At 37.9% G+C, this 14432-nt stretch overlaps 5 protein-coding genes across 6 annotated transcripts in view; all 5 read right to left on the reverse strand.

The window, feature by feature from the left end:
* LOC6638914 (synaptotagmin-5) overlaps nt 1-10904 on the reverse strand; it is a 30892-nt gene extending 19988 nt beyond the window's left edge. For both annotated transcript variants that reach the window (XM_015179103.3, XM_023181652.2), the window contains exon 1: nt 10481-10904. In XM_015179103.3, the coding sequence (XP_015034589.1) occupies nt 10481-10654 (174 nt within the window). In that variant the 5' untranslated portion in view covers nt 10655-10904. The remainder of the gene's footprint in view (nt 1-10480) is intronic.
* On the reverse strand, nt 1476-2404 carry LOC6638572 (26S proteasome non-ATPase regulatory subunit 8). The gene has a single exon (XM_002062158.4). It carries the CDS (start codon nt 2317-2319, stop codon nt 1531-1533), a length of 789 nt encoding a protein of 262 aa, XP_002062194.1. The 5' UTR covers nt 2320-2404; the 3' UTR covers nt 1476-1530.
* LOC6638571 (homeobox protein Hox-B3a) lies at nt 2699-3769 on the reverse strand. Its single transcript, XM_002062157.3, has one exon. The coding sequence runs from the start codon at nt 3690-3692 to the stop codon at nt 2769-2771; it is 924 nt and encodes a 307-aa protein (XP_002062193.1). The 5' UTR covers nt 3693-3769; the 3' UTR covers nt 2699-2768.
* An 89-nt stretch (nt 10905-10993) lies between the features above and the next one.
* On the reverse strand, nt 10994-13633 carry LOC6638567. The gene is made up of 4 exons (XM_047012101.1): nt 13255-13633; nt 12224-12368; nt 11610-11935; nt 10994-11520 (listed from the first exon to the last, which is right to left on the reverse strand). The coding sequence occupies exons 1-4, from the start codon at nt 13585-13587 to the stop codon at nt 11092-11094; spliced, it is 1233 nt and encodes a 410-aa protein (XP_046868057.1). The 5' UTR covers nt 13588-13633; the 3' UTR covers nt 10994-11091.
* On the reverse strand, nt 12180-12511 carry LOC26529366. Its single transcript, XM_015179154.3, has one exon. It carries the CDS (start codon nt 12488-12490, stop codon nt 12218-12220), a length of 273 nt encoding a protein of 90 aa, XP_015034640.1. The 5' UTR covers nt 12491-12511; the 3' UTR covers nt 12180-12217.
* Nucleotides 13634-14432: the final 799 nt, after the last annotated feature.

Raw genomic sequence — 14432 nt, forward strand, 5'->3', positions numbered from 1 at the left:
CTATCGCTTTACAAATATGCAAATATTTACATTTTAGACTGTTGCAGAATGAAGAAACTTTGTCCAAAATGATCTAAGAATATCATCAATAGAAAAAAGAAAAGATAGTGCCTTCTATCATTTGATTATTATCCTCTATATTTTGGAACCTCAACTTACTTTTGAACTTAAGGCATACACTTAGTTTGTTTAGAACAAAAAGTACTCACATATTATCTAGAATCAATAACTCTTTGCGAGGTGAAAATAAATCAAAGTATATTTTGCCGAATTCTTCATTATCTGTTGGTAGTTAGATATCTTGTGGACACATTGAAATCTCAAATGGGTGGCCTATCGTTAATTAAATCTCCCGATAAAATCGCAAAAATGCACAATGGAAAGGCACAAGGTAAAATTCAATTCAGTATGAGTTTGCGAAATTTTCTTCAACTAACTAACAAAAGTCGGTGGCAGCTATACTGCCCTCTTACTGGAGGGCTACCTGTCTCTTTACCTGCTGCTATAACACTTGAAACTGAAGAGCCTAGGTCCAGGTCCTTCAGTTCAAGTGGGCGCACACTTGAGGAAACACTGCACAACAAATACACTCAGCAGATGCCGAGAGACAGAGTGAGATCGGCTATCCTTGTGCAAATCGAAAGGAATTCCGTTTTGAATTCTATTTAAAACCGCCGACTGAGCGGGCAAACCTAAGGGCACGGTCTTTGACACTGTCACAGGAGGGCGTAGGTGCAATTGCGTTTATTAGCACCGAGTACGAGGACTCGGACCCCTGGGATTCAATTTTTGTAGTTTTTGACATTTCATTGAGTAGAAGATTTCAGTCAGTCAGCTAGTCAGTCAGGTCGATATTTGTTGCGCTTGATTCGTTTTGGGTTTTTTTTTTTGTTTTTGTTTTTCTCTTTTTTTTTTTTTTCTTACAGAATGATAAAGATCAAAGTTTGCGTTTTGTGCAATTTCTCTTTTTGCGCTCAATTTGATCATTAGCCTTGACAATTGTCCACGCAGATTCTCTAGTGTCGTGGGAAATTCTTGTCAAGTCCCTATGTGAATAAAGGCTTCTTCTCTCATTGATTTTGATTAATTAAAAAATCGAATGATTAGGCATTTTCCATTTTTGTGGTAGACCACACACTTACATATTTTTCAGGCAAGGCCAAAAATGCTCTATTCCCATTTTCGAATATCCAATTTGGTTTGGCTTAAGTTGTCGAAGGGAATTAACTATGAAATGAAGATTTTTGCAAGCCATCTAAATTTGCGAATTCTGTTAAGCCTAACAACCGTCTAATATTCATCCTATGAATTCATCACAAGACTCACTGTCTAGCCAATTACCAACGCCTGTCGCATTAACATCCGTCGACACGAAAACGAAACTCAATACAAATCCTATACCTCTTCACTCTCACATGGTGAGTAGTGTGAAAATTAAATCTGACAAATTTGTAATGCGAAAAAAAAGAACTGCATTTCCATTTAACGTCTGCCTGGCTTTATTTCCTTTTTTCAATTGAACGACATCTTTTAAACAATCTTCTCCAGCTCCTGGGCATAGACCAAGGTCTGTTCGGCAATATCGTTTGCGGGCACCACCTCCACGGGCTTGGCATGCCAACTGGCAAAGTTATAATTGCCATCAGCGTCCAATGACCATTTGCGACGTTGGGCCAGATCCGTGAGCTCTGAACTTCCCGGCTTGAAACCCAAACGTAATGCCGCCTGTTTTGGTGATATTTTCACACAGGATTTCTCTAGGCAGGAGGCAATCTCCTCTTTTGCTGTATTCACCAGCATATCCATAAAATTCGAGTAGATCTCCGAGGGCATTGTCTTCTTGGCCTGCAATATTTTGTTGTAGCGTCCTTCCATATAGTAGTTCTCGAGCTCCAGCACGGGCATAATGAAACTGTTGTGCAGCAACAATGCCGACGGCAATCGTTCGAGCAAAATGTGAAAATCTGCGATGCGATTTGTGGCCAGCATGTAGAGCAAATTAAGTCCAATGAATTTATGCATTGCTGGAGAAGATTCCAGGAACTTGTCATAGTCATAGTAGTAGACATTCAATTGAGCCATATAACGTTCGTAAGCCGGATAGTCCTTGACCTTAATGCTATGCTCGACGGCTATCTCGAGCATTTCTCGTGACGTTTGGAGTTTCTCGTTGTGTCCCGATTTGGCTGCCTCTTTGGGTCCTGCGAAACCAACATGAACCAGCTCCAACTTGAGAACATCGAGCAGCTTAGCGCAATGGGCCAGATTCGGTGTATGCTTGGCCCATTCGTTTTTCAGTTCCTTGAAGAGATTAGACATCCCCGATGTCTACCGGCTATGAACAGTAAATTTATTCCAGTAGGTTTATAAATTCTTACCCAGCCAGGTACAGAAGTCAAATGACAATCATATATACTTTCATGTGGAACTCAAACAATCGCCTGCTATGATTAATACACAACAAAAACCACAAAATTATAGAAAATTATAAAAGTTATATTCTCAATTGTGATCCAAACTTTGTAATAACAAAGGTCACGAAAGGATATCACACCAATGTGACTTACAGAATGTGACCCGCAAATGAAATAACTTTCTGTTAATTTTTGTGTTTTGTTCAATATAATTATTTATTATATATATATATTATATCTAATTCGTCATTCACAATGTGGTAAAAAAAAAAAAAATAAATGTCTTACGATTAGAAAAAAAAAACAGGAATTCTTAAGACTAAATAAGCCAACAAAAGTATCCATATTCAAATGCTATGCCTCGATCTTCAGTTCACATACTTTGGGCTGTGGAGAGGGAGACGCCTGAGGACTGCCATTCGAATTGGTGGACAGATTGAATGTGGGACTCTCCGAGCCGCCCTTCTTCTGCTTGACACGGCGATTCTGGAACCAGATCTTCACTTGCTTTTCCGACAAACGCAGACGATTGGCAATTTCGATCCGACGTAGCCGCGACAGATATGCATTATGGGAGAACTCGCGCTCCAGTTCCAGCAGCTGAGTACTCGTGAAGGCAGTGCGAATGCGTTTGCTGGAATCGGCATAGTCACTGATCAAGGGTGTTATGTCCAATGGCTGGCTTTTGGCAGGTGAGACGGTGGGCGAGCAAGAGGACTCATGTTTGAAGCGTTTTCCCTGCTGCTGCTCCTCGTACGTATTGTTGAAATCCAATGAGGCACTAGACGAAGCCGACGGGGATGTGCAGAAGCTAGTTGGCTCGACCATAGGAAGACCCGATGATGCAGCTCCATAGACGCCCTGAATCGCTGGGAACTGTGAGGAGCTGGATGCACCCGTGGCATTGGTGGTATTAGCTGACAATGGAGGCGAGGGATAGCATGATTCGTAGGCATTGAATCCGCTGCTTTTGCGCTTCGAGGCAAATATTTGCGCATACGGATGATAGAGTGAGCTATGTGGAAGTGATCCTGCGGCGGCAGCTGCAGCAGCGGCTGCTTGTTGTTGTTGCTGTTGTATGCCCAAAGAGAACAGATAGCTGCCCACATAGCTAGCTGGATACGGTAGCATGGGAATAGTTGGTAACATGGCTGCTGCAGCCACTGCAGCGGCAGCTGCTGCACTGGCTCCACCGGCAACCACTGAGGTTTCCTTCTTCTTCGTCATATTCGGAGGCATATCGCTGAGAAGTGAGTCCATTAGGAAAGAGCGAGACATATTCGTTTCGTTTGATTCGTTATTCGAATGTGGAAGGTGGTTGTGCACACGATCACTGACTGAACGTTACTATTTGGTTGCTGGTTAGCAACCTCTGCTTTATATAGAAATTCTGTCCGATGTTAAGGGTGGATTTTCACCCCTGGTCCATGCTCTTGGTCTCTGGTTCTCTGCTCGAGCCACCAGAGTCTTTTGTTTGGTTAATTTGAGGGTTGTTTGCTTAGTTCTTCGGCCATTTAGTCACCATTTACGGCAACTGTTGCCATTTATGCTCCGCCCTTGTGTCTTGTTGTACAGATCACTAACAATGGCAGGTATGCTCTAAGGATGGCCTAGTGTGATTCTCTGCGAGTGTGTGTGTCAGTGTGAGTGTGTGGCGAATGGCAAGTAGGCCTATCGCAATAAAGAGCCCTTGTAGCTGGCATGTTTGAAACGAATTCTACTGTTCAGCTTTTGAATTATTACTTGAATTAAATTTCAAGTTGAGGAGTTTATAAAACTCTTTAAATATTCAAGACAAGCCCAATGGCTATAAACTTAATCAAATGAGAATAAAATCAACATTAAATGATTTATATCGAATTAGAATCCTAACGTTTTCTTTGGCTATCATTAAAACTAAAAGTTGTAGTTTAATTTCGTGCACTTGATGCCCTAATTTCGATTAGCAATTTTCTTAGAAACAAAAACTTGAACCAAATGGTAGTTTCTTATAGTTATCTTTTGGGTTTTTGTTTCTTTATTTTTATTATTTTTTAAATGAAAATTGTACCAAATAGCTGATATTTAAAGTTCTCTTGATTTAATCACTACACAAATTGGTTAAGGATATGATTGAGAATTGAGATGACTATATTTGGTTAACATAGATTTCAGTATGCTATTTTTCATCAGAGAAGCTTTCTATATTAAGCAATTTGTTTATCAGTATATTTGTTATAAAGATTGAATCATAGATAGTATAGTTAGGATTGGTCGCACTTTTCTAAAGTTCAGTGATCTGGATTTCAATGCTCTACTCTATCAAAGTGCTGTTAAAAGAATCACTGAAAAGTTGATTCATTTATCAAAATACAGTAAAATAACAAAAATTTAATTTTGTCTGTAACTTTCTCAAAGTGTAATCGATTTTGAAAAGTGATATTTCATTTTAATGCTCTTCAATTCAATTTTAAAATGGAATGTAACGCTGTCTATCAAGATATCTTTTAAAGCGAGATGATGCCAAAGTTCAAAAAAAAATTCCAATAAGCTTTAATTTGATGAAGCTCTAATTTAGTCAGTTTTTTTTTTAAATTTAGAATAATATCTTTTGATCTGCATTTAAATCTCAAGAACTCATTTTGTTTGCCCGTTTTGCATAAAATCATGATTTTTTTAAAAATCCCGTCGAACGTAGTTTTTTCAAATATCCAAATGTTTGATACCATTTTAAAATGTACTAAATTCCATTTGAATAAGATATAACCTTTTCAAAATTGCTTAGAAATCGGCGAATATAATATCTTAAAAACGCAGATTTACCAAAAATTTATGTTAAAAAAAATTCTTAAAAGAACTATCGCTTTTGACTGATTTTCATTCATTTTCTTTAACTTTCGCATTAGAAAGTGATATTCTAATTTGACATTATGCCCCGAAGCAAATATATTTGGTTTTTGGATTGCTACCAGCAAATAATCCGTATTATACGATTAATCTCTTGCACAATTATGATTGTATATGTGAATATTTTAGCAAAATGAACTTAAGATGAAAAAGATTTTCCCCCTCCCTCACAAATGTTCGGCCCCTACAAACAAATTAACCAAAATTAGTTAATATTTTCGGTTTAAATTCATGAATTGTATTGAAATTTCTATAGAAAAATCGGCAGCCCCCTAACCGTTAAATGCCAAATTTCATGCCAACTTGTAAGCCAAGTGGCCGCTTAACGCATTGTCAACTCGCTCTCGCTCTCTTAACATGTTTTTATTGATGCATTCTCTTCGAGTGTTAACAATGGGCCAGGATCATGCATCATCAACTAGGTCCATTCACTGTTTCAGGCCCATTCATTCATGGCTCAGAGCGACACACGTTGCGCCTTTGTCTGAGGCTCTCTACCTAGCCAGACATTGAGTCGCCGCTGCTGCCTGCGCCGCTGCCGCTGCCGCCGCCGTTGACGCTGACGCTGCCGACGGGGCAAAGAGACAAATTTTGTTATTCTTTTCTGAGTTTTTTGTTTTTTTTGCTTGATTTTTGGGTTACATTACATAGAATTATAAAGGTACTTTTATCATTTGTTAACTGACTTTAAGGATTTTCACATAATTGTTCTTTTCATGGTATTGTAACGGGGGGAAGGTGTCTCTGTGTGTTTGTCTGTCTGTCTGCCATGTCCTCCAGTTGATCATATGTTAAGTGGCTATAAAACGTAGGACAATTGCCATTGAAAACCGTATATGTATGTATGTGTGTATGTAGATAGTAGTAACATCCATGCAACGATTTTACGGGGGCGATATTTCGGATTTTCGATTTGTCTGTTGATGATGGCCTATGCTTAATTGGCGGGCCGGCCAATGCAATGGAATGCGAAAAAAAAGGGAAGGACCAATTCTTATGGCCTGCTCGTGTATGTAGGGCAGCTGTGTAGGATTCTTAAATTATTTTTGTTTTTTGTTTTTTGGTCTCGTGCTTGGCAGAAGGACTTCCATCTGGACTAGACCATTTATGTTTCTATTGTTTTTTGTTGCTTTCAAGTGAAGGGCCACTTGAGTTTTCCCTTTGACCACTTCCGTTTTTTGTGCATTTTCTTTTCATGCTCGATTAATTTTGAAGAAAACCCAAAAGGATCGTGTGCTATTTGACTTGCTTTTTATATGTAAGAAAGTATTTATGCAAAAAAAAAAAGAAACAAAAAAAGTAAAATACAAATACACTTCGTAGAAACTTCATTCATTTCTATATCTCTTTTTCTCTCTCTCTCTCTGTCTCTCTATCTATCTCTTATATTAATTGTGAACAAAACTCGTCTAAACGCTGAACAAATGAAAGCATAACGAAATTGTTTCGCTTGATACGTTAACAAATACAGAAAATGGAAAAACAAAATACTCCGCAAAAAGATACAGATGCAGAAAAACAAGATTTGGTATCATTGAACGGGCTTTCGCTTTGATGGCCGACCCGAACCCACCACCACAGTCGCGGGATTCTCCCTGTTGAGATCCCTGCGCTCGGGCAAATCATCATCATTGACATTAATTGGTTGTGACATTTGCATTTGACTGATTGTTGTTGGCCATTGTTGCTACTTAAATGCGAATATGCAGGCAAACGGATGGAAACCAAAGAAAGAAAGGGGCAACCATCCTGAGGGGTTTGTTTTTCCTTCATGCTGAATGGTGAACCACTTTCATATATACATATACATGCATACATACATAACTATATGTATATGTATGTATGTATATTTTGTTGATTTAACAAATATGACTTCATTATAGCTCAAGTAGTTTCATATTTTCTGGTTTATGAATAAATTACGAATGAGCTTTGCGTGTTTGTGTGTCAATAGCCGAGAGTCCTTAGCGTCCTTTAAGGGTTAAATGGCATATAACTGCCATAGAAACCAATCAGCTATTCTAACTGATAAGTATATGTAAATAGTAAACTCTTTTCATGCTCAAATGGCATCATAATACATATAATTAACTAATTGTTTGATATATTTACATCCATTAGATTGGCTTAAAGTAAACAATGTCATTAAATCAAAATGTCCATCAATAGAAATCAAAATGTAATTTATATGACTTTGACTTAAAATATTATGTTCAAAATTAAATATAGAATCGGTTATGAAAATATCACAAATTTCGAGTTAATAAGACGATGATAATTTTCAAATATTTTAGGTATCATATTTTTATTTGTAAATAAAAGCTTTTCAAATATAAAGTACATTTTTGCTTCATTTTATATTCTAAATAAGAAATGTAAACTGACCTATTCATAAATTTTATGAATTATTTTATTAAAAACTATTATGTTTCTGTGTTTATCATATTAGTGAGCTTGATTGTTCTTAAAGAACAAACTAGTTGTGCTAGTTAAAGTTAGTCTAGGCTAATTATTAATATCAATTCTTTTATTCAGGTACCGAATTTAAATCAATAGATAAAATGAAATATGCCAAACAATGAAATGTGGCGATAAATTAATTATTTTCCAAATTTTCTGCTGGCAACAGCCATATTTATTTATTCGGAATCCAATCAAAGAGATCACAGATACAAATGTATCTCTAGCTAAAGAATGGCGTCCGCAGCGGCTGCAAATCAAACGGAGAACTCGATGTTTGAATGGCTTTGAAGCCGTATCAAAATATGTTTCATTATGCATTTGATTTCCACATAAATGATATACATACATACGTATGTATACGTCTGGGATATGGGGATGATTGTCGTTATTCTCGTTGGTTTTTGGTGACCTAGCCCAACGCGTGCTACAGAGCGTACCCATTGAAGCGTTTTATGATTGTAAATGCTGTTTTCATTAACTGGCTTTGGCTTGTCGTCGCTGACATTGAGGGGGTTAGTGTACCTACAGTATATCCAAGTGGTTAGAAGAGGGTGATAAGCGTTTCTGGTTTCTGTTTGTTGTTTCTATAATTTGATTAGACGTTAAGTGTTTAAGTGTTAGTGTTGGCTGCTTGATCAACCCTCAAAAAAAAAAACAAACTCAACGAACAACCTACGATTACCTCCCAGCTACAGTCCCTGGGTGATGGCCTTCTAAATCAGCCACAATATTGACCACAACACACTCGGCCAAAGAGTCGTGATTAATAGCATTGTCCTGCAAGCGAATTGTCCTTGACCACCACCAAAAAAAAAACAAGAAGAAAAATAAAGCAAACAAATATAATAAAAATAAAAAACAAATGCTATAAACCTAAATTTACGAAGAGAAAAACAAAAAAAAACACACAATATATATGCCTCTAATGTCTCTAGTCTTCTTGTGGGTCGCAGGGACCACCATCCACAAAGGACATTCAGGAGTTCTCTTCTCTCTCTTTTTTACAAAACAAAAACTGCAGATCACTGCAAGTGCGCGTCGTCCTTTTGTGAATTCAATGAATCTTTGTTCGCTGACCTTTGTCCTGCACTGACTTTCATTCATGAAATAAACCTCGAGAAACTAAAGTTCCCTTTGTCCTGGAGGTTTAGAGGTCCTTTCTTCAATTCAATTGGCGGTGCTGCACTTTGATATCCATTCCTTTTTGAAACGGCCACAGTGCTCATCAATATTTTTGACTGATGGATTGAATCCAATGGATCAGTAACAATAGTAATTCGATTTACTTAATGAGTTGGTATTATCTTAGACTTCAATTTGCAAGTCCTGAACTAGCGAATGATAAGGCAAATGTCCAAATCCTTAAGAGCAAGCACCAACTTCATATTTTGGAAACTTGTTTCTTTCTTTATTTCTAATTATTTGATGGGCACTTTTAAAATTCAACAGATTTAAGTTTGAAAAGTTACAGCAATCAAAAAGTTGTAGCAATCAAACAACTGAAATCTGCCTTTTTTCATGACTGTATTTTTGCCAATATCTAAGCATTGTCATTTAAATATATAAACTGAATTTAGCGTGTTTTATAATGGCATAAAATATAGACATGCATTTTTCAAATATTCCAAAAATTGACTAAATGTGAGCTAAATGTGATGAAATTAAGGTCATTTGAAATACTTTGTTGTTCATTGTGTGCATTTTGTGTTCTCGCTTGTAAGAGCATCTTGATAATTTGCGTGACTAGAATTTTAATTTAAATTTGAATTAAATAGTATTAAGGTGAGATATCACTTTCGAAAATCGGTTAAAATTTGGCAAAGTTACAGCTTCACAAAGCGTTTAAGAATTTTTTATCAATGATCAATTTTGTTTCCTAACAGTGATGAAAAATCTTTTAACATGAGTGACCCGTAGCAATTGCTAATCCTGCTATCCGTCACTGAAGAGAATATAATTTACTTAACACAACGATTCTAGTTAAGGCACCATCACTGTGTATCTAATACACAAACCATAACGAATGAATATTCGCCATATCGAGTACAGAAACCAATTCTGACCTTGTTTAATTTAGCAAAGACACAATCCCTATGAAAGCAACAAGATGCAAAATTTTACAGTCTGCTTTTAGGCTCTGAAGCTTTTTTAAAAATAGAATCAAATTAAATTTAAAAACTTCATTTCAGGCATATAAGCAGACCGATTAAAAGACTTTCAAACTGAGCTATTACCAATTAGAATATATATTTTGTTAAGCTAATAGGGACAAAAGGAAAACCGAAAATAATAAAAAAAAAAAAAACCACAACCCCGCGAAGAGAAGACATTTCAATTTCGAGATGCTTTTTGTGACTTTGGGGACCATAGACCAAGTACTACTCGTGGATAGACTCTAAGCTTTCATAACAATTTTGAATACAAGCTCCAATTGGGCCACAATCTCATTTAGGTGGCTTGTAAATTAAATTTGGAATATTTTCGCTTTACGCATGCGAATTTTAAATCATGCATTTTCCGCGCTTCCTCTGACACAGCCTCTCACAGTTATGGTATTTACGCAAGCCAGAAACTGTCAGAAACATAAAACGCAGCGCTCACTCAAATCAGTGCGTTGTCTGTTACATATCGGGACCATATTTTGATAGTGTCAGCTTGGCTTTACATAAGGAGGGAGAGGTGGTGGAGATATGCAAAGGGAGCAGTTGCCAACGTACCTTCAATTGCAGCTTTCGCATGATGCGAGTCGCCTCCCAGCGGTCCAGTTCCTCCCATTCTTTGCCACGCTTACGTAGCAAGTAGTAGCGATACATGACAATGGTGACGGCCACGAGCAGAGCCAGACCAGTGCCAGCTGCTGCTCCCAAAACTGCTGAACTTACCAAAACCATTTTGAGTCACAATCTGCAATGATAATGAAAATGAAACAGTTAAAACTTTTGCTTGATGTCAATCAATGAATTTATTCTTATTTAAATGGCAAAGTAGAAAGTCTTTCGTTTAAATGGCGGCAGATCCTTCTCGCCATTGCCATTGCAATTCTCGTTCCTCTCGCAGATATTTTCATTCTCCGGACTCCAGTGAACTTTACTGTCCCTGGATTGGATCTCTGGTATAATCCACATAGCCACAAGAGCTACCACAACCAGCCAATAAGATAGACGCATTTCAACTGAACCATAAACCAAAACAAAGAAAAAACTAATTGGTTAAGTCTCACATCTCGGAAAGTGAAAACATCTGTGTGTTTATTTTAACTGATACAACTGTGTAAATTTAGCTCATTTATGTCGGAAAGTTTTCAGTGTTCATTATTTTAGTTTTTTGCCTAAAAGTCAATGTTGGGCGTATAAGGTACACCCCGACGGAGTATGGCAAATCTTGCGTATGGCCGGAAGTCGGGAGCTGCAGCTGGATAATTTAAAAAATTATTCGGTATATATGGTCCTGGTCTATCAGCCGTCGAATCCTCATCATCATCCTCGTCTTCTGAGATGATTTCCCCCTGCCCTTCGCCATGCACCTCCTCCCCTTCTCCATGCACCTCCCCACCTTCTGGCAGCGTCTCCTCCCCTTCTCCATGCACCTCCTCCTGCTCAGGATCGAGGGACTGTTCGTCTGTGAGTTTCGTCTCATCCTCTCCATGCGAAACAACTGAGACAACAACGAAGCCTCCAATGAGCGCCAAGAGAAGCAATGTGCGCATTTCGTCTGACAATTGAATGAATACTATTATGTTTGACTCAATTAACATATGCTTTTGTCGTTTTCCGTTTATAAATTTGTCAAGCGCTTTTTTATTATTCTTAAATGTTTAACTAACTTCATTTTCAAGTCAAGTTAAACGAATGTTTTGAAGTGCCGGTGAATAACAACGGGTCCATGTCCTCCAAATCTAGGCCAGAAGATCTTCTTGTGCTTAGGTGCCTCTGTGGTGGTGGTGCTGGTGCTCTCTTCTTCATCATCGTCTTCATCGGCGTCGCCTTCTTCCTCGCCTGCTTCTTCACCTTCTTCTTCTGTCTCCTCGGCTTCTGTGGTCTCGGAGTCATTCACAACATTATTCTCAGTTGTGGAAGATTCCAAAACATCTGATTCCTCCTCAGTTGGACGGGCCTGAACGAAGCTAATAGCCAAAAAGGCCAACAAGGCACAAACAATCAAAGTACGCATTTCTGTTTTGATCTTCAAGAAGTTCCCAAATAAACTGCTTTCGAATTTCGCCACGCAACAGTCTATTTATACGGAAAAGTTTTGCCAACTTCTTGACAAAGAAATTCGTAAGATCCTGATATTTGTACAATTGTTTCAATTGCAAATAAAAACTTACAAGCTATTTGCCAAAAATATTGACGGAATATTTAATGGGAACTTTCCAGAACGCAAACCACACCAAAAAAAAAAAAAGAATCAAATAGATAATTTTGGCTGCTTTGAGATTTTATTTACATAAATAATTATACCGAAGTTGTACTGTTGACAGATGTACTGTTGGAGAGTGTACTGTTGGAAATTGTACTGTTGGGCAATGGAGGAAGTATGACAGGTCCACGACCACCCCAGAGTGGCCAACGGAAGGGCCAGAACCAGGGCCATACCCCACCGGGACTAGTGGAATTAAGGCCGGAATGACTTGAATTACCGAAAAGACTTGAATTACCGCCGAAATGACCCATGACACAATTCATGGCCAACACGGCTACCAAAGCGAAGAGGAATAAAGTGCGCATCTTTACAGTTTAGCAGAAGCAGATAACTTCATACATATTCAGATGCAGCGCCTCTTTTTATAGCAATCTATCGGTGAAAATGTAAATATTTACAATCTGTTTCAATAAACTGCAAGCCTTGTAATTGGCAAATAGTTATTCTAGCCATTGACACATGATCACTCTATCACAGAAAGAGTTTAGTAATCAACCCATTTGAAAATGAAGTAACTCGTAGCGCCTGTTTTGATATGGCAATATGAAATGATAAAACGCAGATGCATAAAATACATTGTTTAAACTTATATTCCTATGTACAACTATTTCGATTACTTTTAAGTGGATGTAACAATTTCATCGCCACCCACGGACTGTTTCACCCGCTTGAAACAATTTCCATACTATATTTACAAAGTTTGGTAGACGAATATTGATGATGAAAATCAGTTTTTCGTGAATAAACATATGTAAAACAAAGACCATTGGAGTCTACAAAACAATATTTACTAACTTAAGCGCTTACAAGATCCGAAATCATAATGTTCATACAAACGGAAATGTCAAATGGCTATATTAACTTGGCTGTTCATATGTACTTTAAAGATCGGAAATCCTTCCTTAGAGGCTTTGAATAAGAAGCTTCCAATCGCACTTTGTCTGACAATTGAAAGAACAATATTATGTTCGATTTAAAAAGAAATGCAAAAAAATTTTGGAAATCCCTTGATTGATTTTTTAAACGTTTATTATTCTTCTTAACTGTTTATCTACTCATTGATTTAAGCGACAGCTTTGAAACGGGGGTGAATAACAACGGGTCCATGTCCTCCAAATCTAGGCCAGAAGATCTTCTTGTGTTTAGGTGCCTCTGTGGTGGTGGTGCTGGTGCTCTCTTCTTCATCATCATCTTCATCGGTGTCGCCTTCTTCCTCGCCTGCTTCTTCACCTTCTTCTTCTGTTTCGTCGGCTTCTGTGGTCTCCGAGTCATTCACAACATTATTCTCAGTTGTGTTAGCAACTAGAGAGTCCGAGACATCTGACTCCTCCTCATTTGGACGGGCCTGAACGAAGCTAATAGCCAAAAAGGCCAACAAGGCACAAACAATCAAAGTACGCATTTCTGTTTTGATCTTCAAGAAGTTCCCAAATAAACTGCTTTCGAATTTCGCCACGGAACAGTCTATTTATACGGAAAAGTTTTGCCAACTTCTTGACAAAGAAATTCGTAAGATCCTGATATTTGTACAATTGTTTCAATTGCAAATAAAAACTTACAAGCTATTTGCCAAAAATAAAAAGTTTACTTAAAAATATTGACAACAGTTTTTATGGGAAATTTCCAGTACACAGAACCACAAGAAAGAAAAAAATGCGTATTTTTGGCTGCTTTAAGATTTTATTTATATGAATATTTAATCCACATTTGTGCTGTTGACAGATGTACTGTTGGAAAGGGAACCGTTGCCATGGGGATGGACTACGACAGGTCCATGACCACCCCATCTTGGCCAATGACGGGGCACTTCCCAATCGGAGAAGTTGTGACGACCAGTTGAGTTGCCGCCAATGTGACTCGAGTTACCACCAAAGTGACTTGAGTTTCCGCCAAAATGACTTGAATTGCCGCCGATGTGACTTGAATTGCCGCCGAAATGGCTGGAGTTACCACGGAAGTGGCCCATGGCACAGTTTAGGGCCAACACAGCTACCACGGCGAATAGGACAAAAGTGCGCATCTTTACAGTTTAGCAGAAGCAGATAACTTCATAAATGTTCAGATGCAGCGGCCCTTTTTATAGGAATGCAGCTCTACTCTCTAACCTCCGTAGGTGAAAATCTAAATATTTACAATCTGTTTTAATGAATTATAATCGTTGTAACTGGCAAATAACTATTCTAATCATTCACATGTGATATTGATATTGAACATACAAATAGGAAGAGTGCTGTAATCGTCCCATAT

The sequence above is a fragment of the Drosophila willistoni genome (assembly GCF_018902025.1).
Source record: "Drosophila willistoni isolate 14030-0811.24 chromosome XR unlocalized genomic scaffold, UCI_dwil_1.1 Seg144, whole genome shotgun sequence".
Taxonomy (NCBI): domain Eukaryota; kingdom Metazoa; phylum Arthropoda; class Insecta; order Diptera; family Drosophilidae; genus Drosophila; species Drosophila willistoni.